The sequence below is a fragment of the Motacilla alba genome, chromosome 13 (assembly GCF_015832195.1).
Source record: "Motacilla alba alba isolate MOTALB_02 chromosome 13, Motacilla_alba_V1.0_pri, whole genome shotgun sequence".
Taxonomy (NCBI): Eukaryota; Metazoa; Chordata; class Aves; order Passeriformes; family Motacillidae; genus Motacilla; species Motacilla alba.
The window spans coordinates 11504414-11526868 of record NC_052028.1 but is presented as its reverse complement, the minus strand read 5'-3'; the positions used below and the strand labels follow the sequence as shown (position 1 = coordinate 11526868).

Below are 22455 nucleotides of genomic sequence, written 5' to 3'. Positions count from 1 at the left end.
TTGTGAATCAGTTCATAACCAAGGGAGAAGGACAGAGGAAAGGTTGTTGATATTAATTACTGACCTGCTTTCACTTGGTCTGGGAATCTGAGTGGTTGTGGGCTTGTTTTCATCCGGTGACTTGAGGAGCCATCGTGAGTGCTGAGATGTAGGAAATCTGTGAGCTGGAGATCTGACCATGACTGTCTTGGGGCCAGAGCCACTGTGGGAGCATAGAGGAAGAGAAGGGAGTTTGGGGATTCCAGTGCTCTGCCGTGGTATTTTTCCCCACAGAGGGATGTGGGAACTGACACTCTCTATTAAAACCTTGGAAGAGGTGAGACTCAGTGAGGATACTCTAAATGAGCTTAGAATCAGGGCAGACCCTTTCTCAACAGGGGCCCAGAAAGGGACACAGAAAGCACTTTCAAGACTGTTGTCTGTAGATTGAGTCAAGTTTAAAGGACACACTGAAGTTGGAGGTGTGGTAAAAGAAAGTGTCTTCTGCAGCTGTGAAAAACTGAACTGGCCATCTGAAGAGCCCAGAGCCATCTGCAAACAGCACTAAACCCCACATACCCTCTGCCTATATTGCTCTTTGGTTGCTCCTTGCCCCTGCACCCTGCTGTCCCAGATGTGCTCCTTGGGGCTGTGCAGTGTCCTTCACACCATCTGCAGATAGATAAGTCTCAGTATCTCCTGCATGGCTCAGGGTGTTCCCCTTTTCCTTCTGAGCTCTCAGTCCTGTGTTTGTCTGTCTTGAGGACAGGACTTTGACTGCAGGACACATTAATTTGAATGAAGAGTAAATCTTTCCTGGTCCCTGGATCTCTAATTACACCCAGCTGCTTCTCCAACCTCTTCTCTGGACCATGGCCCACCCTGGGAAGACCTGGCTTGTGTTAATGGGAGCTGAAGGGAAAAACATGCAGACCACCAAGAGAACAGGCAAAGGAGAGGGTGGTGGGGCAGGGTAGGGCAGAAACAAGTACAAAATCAAATCCAGGATTCAGGGATTTCCTGCTGAGCATCGTGTTGGAGGTGACTTCAGTTTGACCTTGGTCTTCCCTTGAGAGCAATGTCCTCTGGCTGCTCTTCGAGCTGCCCTGGAGCCAGGAGTACAGGCTTGCTTGAAGCAGTGCTTCAGCAGAAAGATGAGCTCAAAACCCCCGTGTGAGACTCCCTGGAGACCTTTCAAGCTTCACCCACCGAGCGTGAGAGCCGTGCAGCCAACTGTGCTCTCAGGCTCCCTCACAGCAGCCTGGATCTGAGACATCCCAGCTCTGCTGCCCTGCTCCTGCTCCACAGCCCAACAAGCCTCATCAGTGACCAGAGCCCGTGCCAGGCCATGGGTAAGCAATGCCTCTGGAGCTGGGCATGCTTAACAAATACACAAAGGCACAACACACACAAAGGAGCCACCAGATGCTGGGGCTCAGCTTTTGCAAATGCCATCACGTGCAGTCCTGTTCCCTTGTCACCCAGCACAAGGCACCCTTGAGAGGCCCAGACAGAGCAGGGGACCAGAGCAGGAGCATTCCCCAAAATAGGGATTGTGCTAGGGCTGGCTGAAAGCCCCAGGGATGTTTTGATCCAAGCATGTGGCAGAACAGGGGGAAGGGGCTGATGCCCAAATGGACAGTGCAGCTTTTATTAGCTCCCATTCCTCGAAGGAAGGAAAGAATATTGTGAATCTCTGCATTCATGCCCTCAGCAGCCTGTGTGGGGGGAAAACAGAGAGCTTGTGCGGTTCCAGCTCATGAGCATTGGAGCAAATCCCACAGGAGCCAGCTGCACAATGGCAGAAACCTCTGGAGGGATCAGCTTGGTCCTGTCTGTGCCATCCCATCCCATCCCATCCCATCTCATCCCATCCCATCTCATCTCATCCCATCCCATCCCCTCCCATCCCATCCCATCCCATCCCATCCCATCCCATCCCATCCCATCCCATCCCATCCCATCCCATCCCATCCCATCCCATCCCACAGCTGCTGGGCACACAGGTGGAGAGCGAACCAGGAAAAAGAAGGGCAAGGATGTCCTTTGCTGCCCAGTGACCTGTTCCCAGAGCTGACTCACAGATGTGCAAACCCATCTGTGGCAGAGAGGAAATATTTGACCCCGGAGCCCTCTTGGCTCCTGTGGAGGAAATGAGCACTGTGGCAGGGCTGAAAGAGCCTGAGGATTATGTGAAGCCCCACAACCACTGCTCCAGAGCAGTGTCCAGGAACACACAACACCTGCTGCTCTCTCCTACATGTGTGTGGCTGCTGTGAACATCCTCCGTGATGCTGAGGGGAATCTGGTTTATCCCAGCTAAGCCACAAAGCCACAACCAGCTTTGCCCATCATACCACGCATGGGAGTTTCAAAGAGGATCCAAGAAGAGGGGTGCCAACTGCAACATCTCCCTTGAAGTGCATCTATCCTGAAAAGATTGAGGAAAACAGCTGTGGAGAAGACTACAGGGCATTTTTTTTCCATCTGGCATCAGCAGGCTCCGTTGCCAAGAGGCAAATTATCACCGAGCTGAAAGAAAACAACTTGGGAATAAATCTTGGAAGGTGACAGATAGGAGAGAGGGAACTGTCCAAAACTGCTGCTTGGACCCTTCCCCAAATGCAGGGGGTACATTCAGAAATAAATCCACATGAGCCTGGCCTGCCCTCATTCCTGCCTTCTTCTGGTGCTCTTAACTCACCAAAGACACTGACTTGGACTCACAGTAATGCCCACACCTTCTGTGTCCCCACCAAGCCTAAGGACCTATGAAAGGAAATGAAAGCACATCTGAAAGGAATGCCTGGGCTGAGCTGCCCACGGGCTGGTTGGCATGTCTGTGTGCACTGGCCCATCCATGTTTATATAAATATGTGTCACTCAGCTACTGCAGGTCTTGATGGTTAATGGAACAAGTGGATCTGATAATGTGTGAAAATCCCAGTAGGTAAACAAACAGAAAGTGGAAACGCTGGAGACTTTCACAATTACCCTCCTGCAAGTAGAATGCCAAAAAAGCCTGGTCTGAAGCTCTCAGCTCTGGGCTGAAAGGGGGGGCAGCCCCATGGTCTGTGCCAGGGCAGTGGGGCTGTGGACACAGCAGCAATAGCTATGACAGAGGCCACCAGCTGTTACTGGTTTAGTGATCAGTTTTACTGTTATTTTCTTTGTGCATAAATAGGATAGGAAAAACTCAAAATTCAGTTCTTATTTTTATTGAAGTGTTCATGAGACTCTGGTACTTGGGAGAAGCTTGCCTCTGCTTCATGAACACAAGCTGCCAGAGCTGTACTTCCAGTTCTGCCTCAGGCACTGATGGCATTTTTAGTGAAAGCAGAAGTTTGAGCTGGATAAGAGGGGCTGTGTGTCTGTCCCCAGGGGCTTGTCACTGCCTCCAGAGCCCTTGTGCTTGGCAACACGGGAAGAGTGCAGCACACTCTCTCCAAACTCATCTGCAGCAAGCTGGAAAAGAGCAAAGTCTGCTCTATCCAGGGAAGACAAATCAGCTGCTGAAGACAAACACAAAGGGGCAGGTCTTTCCCCCATGCTTGGACAGAAATCTTGTCCTCATTGCATCTGAGACATTGTGCCCTCCAATGGCACCTTATCTCTCTTCCTCCTTGCTGTCCCTTGCTGTCCCTTGCTGTCTAGTGATGGTCACAGTCTGCCTGTGCTTAAAAGCATCTGCCCACGGAGCTGCCCTGGCAGAGGAGCTGCGTGTGCCAACACGTCTATTCCCAACTTGCATAATAGATGAACCCAGTTTCCCCTCATAGAGCTGATGGTGCTGACAAAAGGCCATTTTTACCCCACAGCTGTCTCTTATGATGGCTTCTTTTTTCCCCCGTTTCTTTTTTTTCCGCGTGTACTTAAGTGACTTTCAGCTATTTGGCAAACTTTCAAGTGGGGGCTAGGCCTTCCTCTGAAAGGGGCTCTGATTTCACAGAAGGAAACTTCCAGTGTGGAATAAAAGCTTGTTTTGTTTGTAGTAAACAAGTGCAGTTATAACAAGCTACGGTGGCACGTGTGTGCACATGCAAGCTCCTGCTCTGGAGATCCTCAGCTATATATAAATACACACGTGCACGTTCTGTCTGGGGCTTTCTTGACTTCCTGGACTTTTCTGTCTGTCCTTGGGCTGCTGGTGAACAGGCTTTGCGGTCATGCCATCAGAGAGGTGTCTGCAGCTCAGTGTCTCTGCAGAGGTGGGAAGGGGTGGCAGCCCCAGGCCAGCTGGGGTTTTGAGGGGCTGTGCAGGGTGCTGTGCAGAGCAAGGGGAACCCCCTCCCACAGCAACGGGGAAAGGAAACAGCTGGCAGCTGGCCAGGAGGCAGTCAGCTGAGCCTCCTCTTGTTTTCCCCTTGCTGTCTTTTATCCCTGACTCCCTCCTGCTTTTCTCTTTCTCGCTTTCTTTCCAGTCTGCTCTCCTTCCCCCATTCTTCTTCCCACTCCATTCATCACACAATGAGCCCCAGCCAGCAGCTACACCGAGCCAAGGGAAATCATCACATCCATGTGTTTCCCTAATAGCTCTGGACCCTTTTAATAATGAGAGGGAATAGAAAATAAATGGAACCTTTCCCTCAGGGCCCTGTGTGTTTCCCTGTCCTGGCATTCATACGAGTAGGACAGTGCCATGGAACAGAGGGGCCTGCTTGTGAGTGGGCTGATATCTTACAGTTTAGTGTGGCCAGAGAGGTGGCCTGGGGAAGGGGATGAGCCTTTGCTTGCCCAGTACTTAGGGAATCTGGTTGCCATTTCCTTGTGCCTGTTTTTTTCCCTTGGAGGATGGCCATTCCTCCATGCCTCAGCCCCAGAATGGTGGCTGGCTGGGCCACGTGCAGGTGTGCAGAGAGTCCCACAGAGCAATAAACCCACCGCGTTCACCACGCTCGGCCCAAAGCTAATGCTGCTTTTCGCCCGTGTCTAGAGGCCAGCACCCTTTGGAGTGGTCGTGGCCAGGGGGCAAAGTGGATCCTGCTGGGAAGGAGGAGACTGAGTTGGTGGCCTCAGCAGCCCCCAGCAGCGGCCGGGCAATCCAAGAGGAAGACTGCGAGGGGACCGGCACGAAGCCGTACTGCAAAGTGCTGCTGCTGACGGAGGCTCAGGCGAACCACACCGGTTACTACCGCTGCTACTACAAGTACATTGAGGCCAAAATCGAGGGCACCACAGCAGTCAGCACCTACGTGTTTGTGAGAGGTAAGAGCTGCGGTGCTGTGCACCTGTGGGCTGGGGGCCTCGGGGCAGCCAATGCACCAACATAATATCTGAAAGATTCAACATCTCAATGTGCCTCCCAGGGCAGAGCGTGGCTGCTGCAGCCTTGGGGAGGGGCCGAGGGCTGGTTCCCTGCAAGTGCAGGGGACCAATATCCGTCCATGGCGGCAGCGCCTGCGATTCAATTATGTCCCATCCCGGGGGCATCACTCCAGCGGGGCTGGAATGCAGGAATTCAAGGAGTGAGAGCCTGGCCTCAGAGACACTCCAGCACTAAAAAAAGCACAGGAGTCATCTTCTGGGCAGCTTGGGGCTCTCTGAGGTGCTGGTGGCCAGGGGTGGTAATATTTCATAAAGCTGAGACTAAGAGGGAGAGGATGAGCGGTACAAACACTCTATGTGTAGCCTGTTCCCAGACCTGCTGCTGGCCTGAGCTGCTCCACAGTGACAGATCCAGATGCTCCTCTCCACACTGTGCAGGGGCTGCCCGTGCAGGCAGGGTTATGAGGTGTATTTTGGCAGAGGAGGGATGTTCACCAGGCTTGGGGCTGGAACCTCAACTTAGGGAGTGGCTGTGGGGCCAATACTCAGCATCTCTGTGTCCCAGGGGTTCTTCCTCCGTTGTCTCCCCCACTGCTCACAGCAGGCTCCAGCAAGATAAATGAACTCTGTCCCCTGGAAACAGTTGGCTGAGCTATTTCTCTTTCCACCCCCATTTATTAGTTGGTGCAGTTGTCATGAGCCAGGCAGGTCATGACATATAAGATGCATTTTTCAGAAGTCCCAGGGCAAAGCCAATTTTGCCTCTGCAGCTATACAAAGAAAAATGCAGGAGCAAATCAGAAAAGCTGGGCAGCTGTTGGAGAGGAATTGAAGTCTGGGCAATTGCTTCCTCTTTCTGTGGACTATGCTGTCCACCCTAAAACAGGACAGAGCCTGCCTGAGTTTCAGATATCTGTGAGTTGGACAGGGGTGTTCAGACACTCTAGAGGGTTGTATGAGAATGGAGGCAGAGAGCTTCTTAAATACACTGAAAATGAGTACAACCCCACAAGCTTACACGCAGAGAGTGCTTTTGCAAGAACTGATTTTCTTTGTGATCCAACAAATGTCACTTTTGCCCCCTGATCCACCGTCTCTCACCTCCAGCCTCTCTGCAGCTCAGGAGCTGCTCTTCTGTTTACCAAAGAGAGCATGTGGTGCAGGTTAGGGGCAATAAATCCCACACTGTCAGGGCCCATGGGACTCACAGTGCCTGTGGACAGTGAGTGTGCAACAGATCCTGCCAACAGCTCGCAGCACTGCTGCGCACATGGCTGCACAGCACATGTTCATACTCAGTCCAATCAGGCTGTCCCCTCTTATAGTTATCAAGCATCTAGAAAACCTCAGAATTTGCCTTTCCAGACAGGACAGGCTTTCAGGCAGGAGAAGGAACATGTCAGGAAAATTCAGGCATATGGTAAGCACAGCCATTGCAGAACATTCAGATAAAGCCTGTTCCTGCTGAACTGGGCTGCAATGTGAGACTGTCCCTGGAGAGCTTGGAAGGGCTGATGTAAGTGTTGGGGATATTTGGAGACAGGATGATCAGACCACAGGTTTATCCATCAAGCTCATTTCTCATGTTAAGGGCTTGGTGAAATTGCCAGGAACAGAATATCTGTGCTAGCCTGGAAAAATGGGTTCTTCTGTATTTTACCTGCAATTCAGTGGTCAAATGAACTCTCCATGCATGTGTCTCCTTCCCATGTGTCTGGTTAGGTGTGTATTTTATTACAACTACAGATAGCTCTGTAGACACAGAATGCCTCATCAGGGTAGGGCAGGCTACTTACAGCCCACATCTCATAAAGCTTAGCCTGTATTAATGAAGAAGATGCTAAATTATTCCCATCCAACCCATTAAGGCAGTCTTAAGGAAATTTGTGATGTTGTCAGAAAGGGGAGTTAGTGCATGAATCACAAGTTAATTGGCAGCAGGACCAGCCCAGTAAATCAGTTCTTGGCTGCCATCTGAGCTTGAAGGGGACCTCAAAGTCTCTCACCTCTGGCAGCTGTGCAGCTCCTCCTTCTCACATGCCCAGAGTTTGGGAGAAGAATGAGGAACATCTTCACACTGAGAAACAAATCTGTGGTTTCAGAAGTCAGCAATCCTCTGGCAGCCAAAAACCACAGGAATTAAAGATAAGAACTCTCTGGGCAATCCATGTTTTTTAAGAGGTGACCAATACAGTTTCTTGAGTGTGGGTTGTTTCACCTACACTGTAGAAAAGGTGCTTCACACAGAGGTGAGGCCTTTGCAGCATGACTATCACTGAAGCAGATGCTTTACAGAACAAGAAGGAAAGGTTTATGCACTTAACAGTGGGAGCACTAGGTAGGATTGGGTTGAGCACAATGTGATGTGAATCACAACAGAATCCCCAGGTGAGGATCATTTCCAAATTAATCTTTGACTTGTCCCTTTAGATGGGTCTCTTTAGAGGTTGGGTATCAGAGGGAAAGAATCTCAGGTTGGACAAACAGTTGTCCTCATGCTACACCCCCTTGAAATCAATGGTTTAGCTGAAACACAGGTGAATAAAGCTAAATGTTGGCCACTGGGATCCTTTGGTCTGATTCCAGTGTACCAAAAGCTGTAAAATCTCCCCTAGCAGGACTGAGGCAACCCAGTGTCATCCGGATGGGGACCCATCACCCCCTTATGAAGCCCCCTTCACCCAGGGGACAATTTCCATGAATAAACCAATCATGACCCTGTGCTGGATAGACATTTGCAGAGGAGAGATGCTGGCAACACCAGCATCGAGACACTGGGAACCAGTCTCTACTCAGAGCATCCTGTGAGGCATAAAACCTGTGGAAAAGGACAGGCAGGGCTGATAGTACAGAATAAATCATCTGTCACTGAGGTCACCAAGCAGTCTCACAATTCTTTGTGTCTTCCAATTTTGTCTTCATCCCATTTACTCAGCCTGGGTCACTGCTGATTGTACACTGGCTCTGCACAGAGTTTGGTGTATCATCCCTGGCCTTGCTAAGTCATTTCATAATGATTATTTCTGGGGGGTTTTGGTCTTCCTGTCAATATTTGTGCTTGCAGCAGTTGGGCGGCAGTGGGGTGGCAGCCCTGGAAAGCTCAGCTCATGTGTTTATCTGCCGGCCGGGGTGGCTGCAGGATGACATCTGCATTCCACCGCGCTGCGGATCACTTCCTCGCCCGGGAAGGTCGCGCTGCCGGCCGCTGCACCGGGGCAGCACAGCCCTGTGCGGGGACACAGCCACCAGCTGGGCAGGCGCCGAGCCCAGGACACGACGCACTGCTTTCACAAAGGGTCAGGCTCAGGCAGAGACCTTGAGGGCTCCAGGAAAGGGGAGGTCATTTCCCGCACTGCCCAAATGTCACACAAGTGTCGCTGCGCTGGTGCCGTGTTTGGTGCGGAGGAGCCGGCTGGCTTTGCATTCCCAAGCTCCAGGTGTCTCCTCTGACTGTCACATGTGGCAGATGAGGCCAAACAGCTCAACACCACTCCCTCTGAAAAGCTTGTGTTGTGTTAAGGAAATTCAGAAAGCCTCCTTTTCTACTGGTTGTTGCCTTTTCCCAGTTTTTTTCTTCTTTTTTAGTAGTTGTTCTCCTTGTATCTTTTCTACAGATTTTGAACAGCCATTTATCAACAAGCCAGAGACCCTCCTCATCAGCAAGAAGGAAAACACTTGGGTACCATGTCTCGTGTCCATCCCAAACCTTAACGTCACGCTGACCTCGGTGAGAGCTCGGCTGCTGGGAGACTCTGCACCGAGATGTATTGCATTTGTTCTGCACTTGTAATTGCCTGAGTGGAAGCATGACAGGCACTGCCAGGAAAGGAAAATGCATGGGATACATTTTCCATGGAAAGTACAAGCCACTGGCTTCCTCGTTTTATTTGCTGGTTGAAGCTGTGTTGTCCAGTTCCCTTGGGCAGATCCCACGGGTTTCCTGCCAACCTTGCTTCTCTTCCCTGGAGCTCTATGAAACAAAACAAGACTTTGTTTTAAACCCATTTCCCCACAGCATCCCCTGTTTGCCTCGTCTCTGTGATCTACACCCCTCTAGGTGGTCAGCATCCCCACAGGGGAGGAGGCTGCAGCCCTGGGGCTCATGACTAAAAACAGCTCTCTTATCAGTTTGCTTTTGCTTTTGCCTTTTTTCCCCCCTCTTTTTTTTTTTTTTTTTTTTTTTTACAATGCAAATACATCCTTCCAGGATGAGTGTTACTATTGTACAAAGGCCTCCAGGGACACTCTGGGGGCCAGGGGCCTTTCCCTTGCCCGGGAAGGACACTACCCAAGGTCAGCACTCATCCCGGTGGGCCTGATGTTTGGGACATCAGCATCAGTTTCCTTAGCTATCTCTAGAAATTTCCATTCCTGGAAGTCTCTGGCCCACTCTGCAGATGGGGAGGCTCACGGTGCAGGATGCAGCTCCTCAGGGTAGAGGGGAGGCCACGATTCCTAGATGGCAAACCCTTGGGGGGAGAGGGCAGGAGGCCAGCACAGCATGATGCTGCATCATTTCTTCCCACAAAAGGGATGTGTTAGCCAGCATAAAGTCTGGGAGGGGTGGAGTGGGAATGTTGTTACCCTCTGATTTCAGTTGGCAAAATGTTGATTTTTCCAGCAAAATTTCTTCATCCACCCTGACGGGAAAAGCACTTTCTGGGACAACAAGAAGGGAATGCAGGTACCCACACACTTGATCAGGGACTTATTGTATGTCCACTGTGAGACTGTAATCGACAAGAAGGTCTTCAAATCCAATTTCTTCATCATCCATATAGCAGGTGAATATTTGGGAAGGTTCACGGGAGCAGTTTGGGTTGCTCTGAAGTCCATCAGTGTGGCTCATGGGATTGTTATGGTCCTCTCTAACTACACAGATTCTGCATGGTGCTTATATCTCTCCTACTGTGTATTGGACAGAGATACTCTATGCAGCAGGAGGTCATTCCCAAACCTCCTGTAACTGCACAGTCTGAGTCAAAGAGTTAACTAGATCAGAAATCTCTTTTCATTCCCTTCATTTCCTCTTCTGCATCAGGGAGTGAGCTGTATGACATCCAGCTGTATCCCAAGAAAGCCATGGAGCTGCTAGTGGGAGAGAAGCTGGTCTTGAACTGCACAGTGTGGGCTGATTTCAACTCTGGCGTCCACTTCCACTGGACTTACCCTGGCAAACAGGTACCAGCAAGCCGAGCAGCTCCCCGTGCACTGAACTGTTACCCTCTGAGTCACCCCCTCCTGACCCTTCATGGTTCCTCTTCGCATCATTGGCAGGGCTCTGCTTCATACTCCTAACCATGCTGTGCCCTGGACATCTGGGTCAGAGTATTCTCCCATTTTTTTTCTCCTGCAGCAGAAGGCAGACAGAATGAAGACCCCTTTTCCTGGCAGAAAGCTCCCTCCTTGCAGAGGTGTTACTGTTCTGGGGTTCTTGAGAAAACTCTGGCTTCGCTTTAACCAGTGCAAATCCAGAGCAAATGTGATTGGCTTGAAAGGAACTACCCTAATCATAGAGCTCTTGTTACCAAGAGCCTGCAAAGTGGTCCCTTCCCCACTGTGTTTTCCCCATCTTTTATCTTCTGGCTTTTTTGAATGGTGTGACAGGGGTGTCCCTTGAGATCACCACTCAGTTCATGGGCCTCCCAGCCTGGTTCCTGGGCTACAAGAGCAAACCAGGCTAAGATCTCAGCCTAGCCTCAGGCAGTCAGTACACAGAGCATGTGCCATCCCGAGGATGGCAGTGAGCTGTGCAGAAACCTGTCCAGATAGAGGCAAGCACTGAGCATCAGGAATCACAGCTGTGAAGGGCCCATCCATGCAGCCTCATCCCATTGCTGTCTTTCATCCCGTTCTCCCTGTCATCTCCCACAGACACAGCGAGCAGTGATCGAGCCCGAGCGCCGGTCCCTGCAGACACACACTGAGCTCTCCAGTATCCTGACCCTCCACAACGTCAGCCAGCAGGACCTGGGGAAGTACATATGCATTGCCACCAATGGTGCCCAGATGCTGGAGGAGAGCACCGATGTCATTGTGCACGGTACGGCACTGCCAGAGCCACAGCCAGAGCCCAGCTGCAGCAGAGCCAACCCCAGATTGCTTGGGCAGAGTGGCTCCTGAACCTCCCTCCACTCTGCTTTAGTGAAATCCAGCCTTCTTCCAGCCCCTCCACCCTCCTGTGCCCCAGCACCACGCTGGGAGCAGAGTCACATTCACCAAAGTCCCAAAAGGGAGGGAGAGAGATGCCAACACCAAATTGGCCCAAATGCAGTGGAATGGCAGAACACACTTATCTTGCAGCCCTACGGCAAACGCAGTGCCACTGTGGCATGTCTGGCCTGAGGGGCACCAGCTGCAGGTGCACAAGGCACCATCTGCTTTGGGTGGTTGTTTCTTGGCAGCAGAAAGACACAGGGCAGCCCAGCCTTCTTGCATTCCCAATGGTGCCCACGAAGGAGACAGAGGAGCTGCCAGGATCTCAGCTACGCTGTTATGACACGCCCCCCCGTCCTTGCTGTTGGGCCCTGTGGAGAGCAGTTTTGTGATACCCTGTCTCTTTGAGTTCTCCTCCATGGTCCCTTTTTTCCTTGCAGAAAAGCCCTTCATCACTGTGGAGTGGAGGAAGGGCCCGGTGATAGAAGCCACTGCAGGAGATGAAGCTGTGAAGCTGCCAGTGAAAGTTGTGGCTTACCCCCCACCAGACTTCCAGTGGTAACTTACCTTTCTTAGCTTGAGCCACCTTCTCCTTTCTTCCTTTCCTCTGTCAAATGGGGACGCCTAGCCTGGCTTCCTTGCTAGGTCCCTCTGTCACCAAGATTGTCACAAATGTCACTTTTTTCCACCCATGGGGGCCATTTCTCCCATGTTCTGGCTCTCAGCTGCACAGCTGGCTTGGCAGCTCTGCACTGCTGGAGGGGCCAAATGGAATTCCCACAGGAGCTCTTCCTCTTGTCCCTCTGCTGTGGCAATCACAGCCACCCAGAGGACCAAGGCGGTGGGATGGGTTGTGCACCTCATCATGCTGCACTTCCATCAGAGCTGACTGGAGATGGGAGCTTTGCACTCACTCACTGCTCAGGCAGAGCTACAACACCCCCAACCCCACACACATCCATACAACACAATATGCAGACCCATAACCTGGGTTCAGGGAAGGCCCAGGGGTCTCTCCAGAGAGGTCCTCAGTGCTAGCAAGGGGCACCCTGGCTGCACTCTTGTGGGAGCAGCAAACCCTTTGCCCAGCTGCCAGTGGGACACTTCCTCCCCATGGCTGCATTTTCTCTCTGCCTCCCCGCAGGTACAAGGATGGAAAGCTAATTCCCAAGCAATCTCAATCTTCAATGCAGATCAAGGATGTGTCGGAGCAGCATGCTGGGACATACACGCTGGTTCTGCGGAACAGGCTGGCGGGGCTGGAGAAGCACATCAGCCTCCAATTAATTGTCAATGGTAAGGGGGCCAGGGCTGGAGCTGGGGGGAGAGTGCTGAGCCCACAGCCCCAGCCTTTGGGCTGCTCCAAGACCAAGTCCCCATTGCTGTCCTAAAGCAGTTGGTACCTACATCACCTCTTCCTCCCACATGGCACAATTTTGTTCCTGGCTCCCTCACTTTGGGCAGGATAAATCATTGCTCAGGGGCCACTTCCCAATTGCAGTTGGAGATGCTGCCGAGGGTCACCCTGAGTGATGTGGACTTGAGAGCAGGGCAGCTGCCACACAGATAAAGTCTTGATCTGGAGTAGTTCCTCTGGGTGGGAAGCCCCTATGAAGCCCCTTTTCCCGCAGCAGAAACTGGTCCCAGTCATGCAGGAAACAGATGTCAGCTGAAAAAGTATTGGAAGGGCACTGCTGCCTGGAGATGTGTCTCCAGCAGGCTCTGTGGACCTGTGCTTTGAGCCTTGCAGCATCCAGACAGTTCCACTCACCAGAGAAAGGAGAAACAATGCCACTTGAATCGGCTTAAGTCTCACCTGCTGTGCCTTGCAGGCCTGAGTTGCTCTGAGAGCCAGAGAGCTGTAGTGCCCAGGCTGTCCATAAACAAGCCTGGGGAGGGTGGTGCCAGGCTTGGGGATGCAGTGCCTGAGCCTGCAGCTGCTCACAATGTCACTCTGATCCTTGCAGTTCCTCCCCGCATCCATGAGAAAGAAGCCTCTTCCCCAAGCATCTACTCCAAGAGGAGCCCCCAGGCCCTGACCTGCACTGTCTATGGCATCCCAGCACCAGAGGTGATCCAGTGGCAGTGGAGGCCATGGATGCCCTGTCGGATGTTCTCCCGACGCAGCCTGTAAGTGCCATTTCTTCCTACACTTGTGTCTTGTCAGGCCACCATCGTGGTGTTATAGGCTTCTTGTGACCACGGCTGTGCCCCCAGCCGTGTCTTGCTTTTGCTCTCCCACCCACAACACGGCACCTTGTGGGAAGGCGGAGTGGAGACACTTGTCCATGTGGGAGTTTTGCCCAGGCTGGCTGGTCCCAGACACCAACAGCTTGCACAGCATCCTCTGCATCCTCGGCCACCTGCATCTGTCAGTGGATGTCCATGGCCCAGCCACACCTCTCAGCACCTGCAATGAAACCACTGATCACTGTGCTAGTGGGGAAGCTGAGGCAGATTGCAGGAGAAATTGTCACAGCCCCTTAGTAAAACCCCAAGACAGAGCTGGGGCTCACACCATTCCTGCCCTGAGGTCCCTATGGTTTTTCTGTCCTTTCTCTTCTCCTGGGAAGCAAAAGTGCTCATAGGCAGCTGCTGCTTGTGGGGAAGAATTGCTGAATCCTGGGGAAGTGCCAGGTCTCTGCCAGCTGCTGGGATGATTTGCCAGCAGGGCAATAGGTAGGCAGGAAGGGTACGTGCCCACTGCCTGTGCCCTGGGAAGCTGAGCCAGCATCCGGCAGGGCTGCTGTGGCATTTTTACTGACAGCCTCACTGGAAGAAGGAAGAGGGATGCTGGGGAGTTGTAGCCAGAGCAGTCAGGGTGGAGGACATCAGGGTGCCTGGAGGAAGCCAGGTCCTGCAGCCCTGTGCAGGCTTTTGCCAAGCCAGGGGCGCCAGAGTTTTCCATTGCATGCAAGTGCACTGTGGCCCTCTCAGGAAGCAGAGTGGCCCATGAATTATGAGCACTGTCTCCCAAGGCCACCATATTTCTGCCTAGCACAGCTCCAGAGGATGCAGGAGGCTTCTTTCTAGCTTCCTGTTGTTTACACAGCTCACCAGTGTGTTTGCCCCACCAAGTGCTCTGCCCCACACTGCCAGCACACACCTTTGTTACAGCTCCTGGGCCCTCAGCTCCCCTCTGCTTCCCTGTCACCCAAAGCCTCTCCTTTCTATCCCAACTCACACTTTTGAGTAGACCCTCCCACCTTCCACCCCAACCCGCACTTCAAAAGCACCCTGCAGGCTGCAGCATCCCAGGTCCCTGCAAGATTTGGCCACTTCTCCCCACCCACCTGTCTCAGCCTGAAGAGGGTTTCATTCTCCTGTGAGACACCAGCAGCACCGCTGCCTGGGGAGGTCTCCCTCCTGGCTTTTGTTGAATTGGAGGTAGCCGGAGCACCCCTGGGTGCTCTGCCCTTGGGTGTTGCACCATCTGCCTCCAGGCCAGCACCAGCCAGTCACTGACAGCCCTGACTCTCAGTCCCAGCAGGGCTTTAAGGCCTTGGTGCTGGGCAAAATGACATCAAGAGTTGCCCATGGTACACGTGAATCAACTCCACCCCTGCCTTTCTCCACCCTTAGCAAGGAAAGATGAAGCCCCGGGCCTGCGGGTGAAGACACTGCTTGGGACACCTGTATATGTTCCCTGCCTCAGTTTTCACACCTACGAATTTTTGCCTCACTGGTGGTTGCAAGGCACCCTTATAAAGCACATCAGAATTGTGTAATTGAAAGACTCAGGAAATTTTGCAGAGTTATAGGATGCGGCCATCAGTTCTCTGACACAAAGCTGCTTTTGCTGTCTTTCTCCCAGCTAACCTTCTCTCTGTCTCTCTCCTCTTTCCCCTGCTCGTCCCTGGCTGCTGGATTAGCAACAGCAGGCACCGGGCAGCAAGGCGCCATCAGCGGGACAGGATGCCCGAGTGCAAGGACTGGAAAGATGTGTCACAGCAGGACGCCGTGAACCCCATCGAGAGCATTGACACCTGGGTGGAGTTTGTGGAGGGGCGGAACAAGGTGAGGCTGCATTCCAAACCCATCCTGGGACAGGGGGCACGGGACTCCTTTGCAATCAGCCAGGAAAAGCGGCCTGGAAAGGGGCCCGGCAGAGACAGATTTGGGGAGGGCTTCACACCTCTGCTTCTAAAGTAAACCATCAGTGGCAGTTCCCAGCCCTGGGGCTCCACAGTACCAGGCAGCCCCAAGGCAAGGGAGAGCTGTCATCTTTGAGAAATCACCCTGTGTCCAGAGAGGCCCCCACTGGGGCTGCTGCACAGGAGGGATTTCATGGATTGCTGCTGAACACAGGGCATCCAGCTAGGGAAGACGTGGGACAGCTGCTGTGGGGGCCCCCATGGCCATTGCTGAGCATTTTGCATGAGCTGTTCTGTAAAAACCAAGCCCTGCAGAGCATCTTGGGCAAGAGAGCAGGAGTCACAAACTGACCAGGAAATCTCTGGCCTTGGGAAGGTGTCTGGTGGGGCATTTCATCCAGCTGTCCCCACCTGGTGGGGTGAGGGTGGTTTGGAGAAGCTGGCATCCATCTGCTGCAGCTTTGTGAGTGGCAGCAAAGTGTGCTCCACAAAGCCACTTCTCCATCACAGCATTTCCTCTCTGGAAGGAACATCTCTCCCTCACTGCAGTGTGTGACCTGCTTGCTGCCTGCTTCTTTCTGTGTCCTGGGTAGCCACGAGTGTCAGGTCTGTGCCATGACGAGGTTCCTGTCCCCACTGGTGTCGGGCACCAGCCGCTCACAGAGGGATGCAGAACAAACAAATGGGCCCCTGTTTCCGAAAGTCACTTCCTGTTTTCCTACACACCTCTAAAGGCACTTCCCGTCCCCTGGCCTGGCCGGGAGTTCATCACTCTGCCAAAAGGGTGGCAAGGGCAGATGATTCTCCTCCCAGAGCAGCTGAAGGGAGGTTGAGGGATTGATGTTCCCAGGGACGCAAGGAAGGGTGGTGAGAGCTCTTGGGTAAGAAGCCCCCACTACGGATGTGACGCTTGTATTGGTCCTTTCTGATCTTCCCCTATTTTCCCCATTTTCTTCCTTCTATTCCTCAGCTATGTCCTTCTCATTCCATCTGTTTGGTTGTAACCGTCCTTAGGTTGTGCATGCCCACAGATGTGCAAGAGCTTTGGGAGAAAAGAGGTGTTTTATTTACAGTGGGATGCTACATCCTAAAATCTGCTTTCCCTCTCTCTTTGTCCTTTCTGCCTGTCTTCTCTCACCATCCTCCTGGTTTTTATTCCATCTGTAAAGGCCAGAACGAGACACAGGATACGCAGTGCACAGTCATGCACTGCAGGCAGCAGGATGATGTCAGATCAAGAAACCCCAACTCAAACATAACACCACAGATTAGAAGGAAAATCCCCAAGAAACAGGAAAGGCAGCACACAAAAGTGCCAGCAATAGGGTCACTCTAGTTGTATGAATAACCCCAAGAAACGGAAAAGGCAATGGACAAAAGTACCAGTAATAAAGTCACTTCAGCTGTGTTGAGTACGCACTGAATGAATGGCTGTTCCTTCTGGTTAACACAGCCTCAATCCATTGCCCCTCAGAACGGAAATGCTTCCCGAAGTCTATGGGATTATGGGATGTAAAGGCAAAGAAATTTCCCTGTAAGAACACATTATTTTTGCATTTTAAACACCATCTCATTAGAGGGATTTCTTAACTTGTCATTTAAACTGGAGCCTCAAACTGCAAGTCTCCTCTAAGGGGAGTGCTTGTAACACTTTTGGTAGCTCACACATGTGCAGTGTGAGCCAGGAGGAGGACGAGAGCAGCCTTATTCCCCAGCTGCTTTTCTTGGCTAATTTGGAGGCAGCATCCCCTGGGTCCATGCTCCCAGGATGGCAGCCTGGCTGTTTGCCCATTCTTAGTCATGTCTTGCTGGAGGGAGAGAGGAGGAAGCTTTTAGGACCGTGTCTATGTACACTTTGAATTCAATGAAAGATGACAGCTGTTCCTGAAGGGATGAGAGCTGGGATATTTTCACAGGTTTGATTTCTCCTTATGAATAAAAGGAGTGCTTGCAGGTCTGTAAGTACCCGTAAATTCCACTGAACCCTGTGGGACACTAAATAGTCACTTAACTGCAGAGGGCTCAGGGAATCAAAGCCCTGGCGTCCTTTCCCTTTCTTCCCACTGTTATAAATAAAGCTTGGCAGGAGCTTAACCATCCCCTCAGCTTTGTATCCTGTTACTGTCCCCCTTGCTGAGCACTGTCCCCATTGTGACCTGAGGGGCTTAATAAGAAGTTTGCTCCCATGGAGAGGTATCTATGCTTACTGGGCTCCGTAAAAAGATGCAGAGGTTGGGAATAAAATCATGTTATTATTGGTAGAGCCAACAGATAAAGCTTGAAATGCACAAAGGGCTGTAGGATAACTCTTTCCCAGGGTTATGCAAAAACAGCTGTTGGGGGCTTTGCTACCTGCCAGAGAGAAGCAGTGATCCTACTTCTCTTCCCTGTTGCTCTTCCTAACTCTTCCTTATGTTCTCTTCCCCCATCAGACAGTCAGCAAACTGGCCATCCAGGAGGCTAATGTTTCAGCCATGTACAAGTGTATTGCCTCTAATAAAGTGGGTCGAGACGAGCGGCTGATCTACTTCTATGTCACCAGTGAGTACTATAAAATCCCCCCCACCTGCACCAGCCAAGCTCTCTGCTTGAAATAGGCAGGTCCCTAGAGCTGTCAGGTCCTGCCATTCACAGTCAGGATCTTCAACAGCACTGGAAAGCAGGGCTAACCCAGAGCTCTGCTGGGTGGCAAAAGTCTGAAGCTCTGGCAGCAGATAGCACAGGCAGAGTTTGGCAGGCAGACCTGGGAATGAGCCAGCACTGCCTGTGCCTCGGTCCTGAAGCAGCCCTGGGCAGCTCTTGGGCTGGGGACATCCCGCCGGCTCAGGCCCAGGCAGCTCCCTGGGCTGGGGATGTGTCTGGTCCAAGAGCATCCTCTAGTGGCACCGCTCGACCTATCCCAGGCCAGGTCCCGCTGGCCTCAGCCCCCGGCAGTGGTCCCACGGGATTTTGGTGACGGGAGGGAGGAAGCTGAGTTGTAGGAACCAGAGCCCCGCGGTGTGGACTGGAGTCATGGCCCATAGGGGGCTGCATGAGCCTCCTGCCAGTGGTACCCGGTCCTGGTGGGAGCCTGGCCCGGTCTGCTGAGAAAGGGAGCCCAGCAAGGGCACAGCAAAAACTTATTCTATGGAATGAGAATTCCATAATAAAATTCCCAGCCCAGAAGGAATGGCCCTTGTGATAGTACCTGTGCTGTCAGGGCCACTAGCTGTTGTGAAGCAAGACGAACATATTCAGTCACTGCTGCAGTAATGCTCTCTGTGTTGCTGTCCAGGCTGCTGTGTCACTGCCTGCACATGAGAAGGTGAGCATGTGTGCAAATTCAGAATGCTGCAGCTGAGCTGGGAGCAGTAACAGCCTAATTCAGACCTCCCTGACTTGTTTCATTTGTGACCCCATCTTCATTTCACCCTGGGACTTGAGCATATCCCGGAGCACTTGCTGGGCTTAAGCTGTGATTGCCAGCAGTTTGCACATCACAGTTCTGGTCTACAGTGGTTTCCTTTACCCTGGCTGAGGACAGGCAGATCTCTGAGAGCTCAGCCCAAGAAGACAATTTCATTGTGTCTGGCAGCTCAGCCATGAACACTCATTCACATGTTCATTTCCTTCCTGAAAGCCATTCCAGACGGGTTCGAGATTGAGTCCCAGCCCTCGGAAGAGCCCATAGAGGGGCAGAACCTACAGCTGAGCTGCAATGCAGACAACTACACCTATGAGAACCTGCAGTGGTATCGGCTGAACCTCTCCAAGCTCCACGATGAAGAGGGCAACCCCCTCGTGCTGGACTGCAAGAACGTCCACCACTATGCCACCAAGATGCAGGGGGAGCTGCGCTTCCAGCCCGACTCCAACGATGCGACCTTGCTGCTCACCATCCCCAACATCTCCCTGGATGACGAGGGAGATTATGTGTGTGAGGTGCAGAACAGGAAGACCCGGGAGAAACACTGCCACAAGAAGTACATCTCTGTGCAGGGTGAGGGTCCACAGGGCTGGCGGGAGTGACAGAGGAGAGCTGGTGCTCTTGCTGCCATCAGCTTCCCAGGCCATCCCCAGGGGAAGCCACGCAAGCAAGCTAAACTCAATGTGGCAAAGGCAGGGCACCTGGGTTCTCAAGACACCCTCCAGCAGGGGTCAGAGACCCAAAGGCCCCCAGGAACACAGATATTCTTTCGATCAATCAGTTTCCCGTTTTCCCCTCCTCTTCTTTGTGCTGCTCCTCCAGCCCTGGAGATCCCCCGCCTCAAGCAGAACCTGACAGACATTTGGGTGAACGTCAGCGACTCCATAGAGATGCGCTGTAAAGTGGACGGCAACCACGTTCCTGAAATCAGCTGGTACAAAGACGAGAAGCTGGTGGAAGAAGTGTCAGGTACAGTGGGCTAGGGGTGGATCACAGGCAGGGCAGCATGGCCAGCAGCTGGAGAGCTGAACACTGCTGGGTTCTGGGACTTGCTGTGCCCAGATAAAGGCACCCGTTCTCTGAATCAGCCAGAGCCTGGTTTTAATCACATTCTGTCCTAATTTGATGCAGTCTCACTGGCCAAGTCTATGCCCTAGGGCCCGGCTCAACACTGTGCTTGTGCACATTCAGCAGGGAGAGAGAAATCATTCATGTTCTTACTCTCAGCCCAGTGCCTGGCATCTCTAATTATGCAGGGACCAACCCAGATCTCATGGAAGAAACATGCAAAGGATCCAGGCACATTGCAGAGGGAAAGGGACAGGTTCTGAGGGTGAAGCAGAATTTGACACACCAGTTGGACTGCCTGGCACGGTCCCTATTCAACATGTTCAGTGGGGAATTTGTACCCTCCATACACTGCCTGGGGAGGGGCCTTCCAGGGTTTTCCTGGGGCCATCAAGAGAAGAGTCTCTACCAGCTGGTGTGATGTCATTCTGCCATCTAAAATGAATCAGCCAAAAAGTACAAGCCTTATTTTGAGCCTAAGTCCAGTGTACTAATCTTCCCTCCCTGTGAGTGACCACCACCACCCTCTCTGTGCCTTACAGGGATTGATCTGGCAGACTCCAACCAGAGGCTGAGCATCCAGAGGGTGAGGGAGGAGGATGCTGGGCTCTACCTGTGCAGCGTCTGCAACGCTAAGGGCTGTGTGAACTCCTCAGCCAGCGTCTCCGTGGAAGGTACCAGCAGCCGCAACACCCCTGGGGATGTGAAGGGGTGGAACAGGAGTTATGGCCAAGCTCCCATGCCTCTTCCCTGTGACAGTGGGAGTCAGTGAAAGCCCCTTGGCCTTGCTGGTGGCATGATGCTCTCATAGGAGGATCTGTAGTCCAGAGCATGTTTAGCTCAGGCAAACATGTGCCTCCAGTCACCCCACATCCTGCTGCAGGCCATAAGGAATGGCTGAGTTGGAGCACAGAATGGGAATCTCTGAAGCTATGATTGCCCTTCCATCCCACAGGCTCTGATGACAGGACCAATGTGGAGATTGTCATCCTGATTGGCACTGGAGTTATTGCTGTTTTCTTCTGGATCTTACTTATTCTCATCTTCTGCAACATCAAAAGGGTACGTGACTGCCACTGCCCCAGGCAGGGAGGGTGGCATATCAGGGCTTGGGGCAACACCAGTGCTGTGATGTGGGGTTGCATGACAGCACCTGCTGAAAGGAGGTTATTGAGTGATGCTTCCAGTGCTCTCACTGCCAAGGACAGGGTGAGTAAGGGCTGAGGTAAAGGAGGTGATTGGGAATGGCGTTTGCTTGAGGGGGCAGAGGGGGCAAGAGGTCAAGGCAGACAAAGAATCCAATTCCCATCTGGGAATCAGCACCCAGGGCAAGGAGGGCACCTCCTCACCCTTTGTGTTGGCTGGTTCCTGCAGCCAGCCCACGCAGACATCAAGACAGGCTACCTCTCCATCATCATGGACCCTGGCGAGGTGCCCTTGGAGGAGCAGTGCGAGTACCTGCCCTATGATTCCAGCAAGTGGGAGTTCCCACGGGACCGCCTGCGCTTGGGTGAGCCACACCCCTCCCTGCCCCTGCACGCTGCAGCCAGGGCTTCCCACCCTGCAAACTCACTCTTCCGATTTCTTAACACACCTCTGTGCATTTAATGCTTTCTCTCTGTCTCAGGCTTCCCATCCTCTTCCCCAGGCTGCCCCTAAAGCCCAGCTGTGCCTGGAATTGAGGATTGGGAAATCCTCAATTGGGATTGGGAAAAGAGATTGGGGAATCTCTTTAGGTCTGACTGTAGACAGGTCCAAGCCAACTGTTATCTCAGACAGGTATTACTGAAAACAGGAGACCCCTGGGCATGGTTTGAAACACATCCCCATATTTTCCAAGTGGGAGTCTGGACAGAACAACCCAGTTTACAGCAGGTACCCCAAGTTCAGGACCAGGATTGCATCCACTATTATCCTCATGCTGAGACACCTACCTGTAGCCTCTTCCCTCTGTCTGGCAGAGTTTAAAGGGCAGCAGACTACCTTTGAGGCACAGAGCAGTGACATTAGTCCTGCCTGCTGTGCTGCAAGGGATCATTTACCTTTCCCACACACAACAACTTGTAGCTTGAGGGCAACAAACAGCCCCTCACTTCTGCATGGCCATTTCCTTCCTCTGCTTTGTCCATGCCAGCTCTGTCTCAGTTCCTCCCATCGTCCTTTCTCTTATTCTCACCGACACAGCAAGCAGCCACCTGAAAGGGCACATGTTCCACTCCTTCCCTTTCCTTTATGATGTTTTTTCTTTCTTCTCCCCATGATTTCCTGTTGGGATTTTTGTTTTCCTTCATTCTATTCTGCCTTTTCTGCACCTGCCTTTCTACACTTATTCTCCTTGTCCATAGGTAAAGTCCTGGGTCATGGTGCCTTTGGGAAGGTGGTGGAAGCATCTGCATTTGGGATCAATAAAAGTAACAGCTGTGAGACTGTAGCAGTCAAAATGCTGAAAGGTATGTGAACAGTGAAGCAAAACATGCAATGTGTGTA

The 22455-nt window shown here is 52.3% G+C and overlaps 1 protein-coding gene across 3 annotated transcripts in view; it reads left to right on the top strand.

Annotated features, from left to right (window-relative positions):
* Positions 1 to 22455, top strand: part of FLT4 (fms related receptor tyrosine kinase 4) — a 57934-nt gene that overhangs the window by 22676 nt on the left and 12803 nt on the right. For 2 of the 3 annotated variants that reach the window (XM_038150215.1, XM_038150216.1), the window contains exons 1-14: positions 9430 to 10028; positions 10286 to 10425; positions 11119 to 11287; positions 11841 to 11958; positions 12545 to 12696; positions 13368 to 13530; positions 15273 to 15417; positions 17927 to 18035; positions 19114 to 19473; positions 19723 to 19869; positions 20511 to 20642; positions 20924 to 21030; positions 21343 to 21478; positions 22314 to 22418. In XM_038150215.1, the coding sequence (XP_038006143.1) occupies positions 9923 to 10028; positions 10286 to 10425; positions 11119 to 11287; positions 11841 to 11958; positions 12545 to 12696; positions 13368 to 13530; positions 15273 to 15417; positions 17927 to 18035; positions 19114 to 19473; positions 19723 to 19869; positions 20511 to 20642; positions 20924 to 21030; positions 21343 to 21478; positions 22314 to 22418 (2089 nt within the window). In that variant the 5' untranslated portion in view covers positions 9430 to 9922. Of the gene's footprint in view, positions 1 to 4912; positions 5185 to 8858; positions 8972 to 9429; positions 10029 to 10285; positions 10426 to 11118; positions 11288 to 11840; positions 11959 to 12544; positions 12697 to 13367; positions 13531 to 15272; positions 15418 to 17926; positions 18036 to 19113; positions 19474 to 19722; positions 19870 to 20510; positions 20643 to 20923; positions 21031 to 21342; positions 21479 to 22313; positions 22419 to 22455 lie in introns of those variants that run through there. The other variant, XM_038150217.1, reaches the window with a different exon arrangement.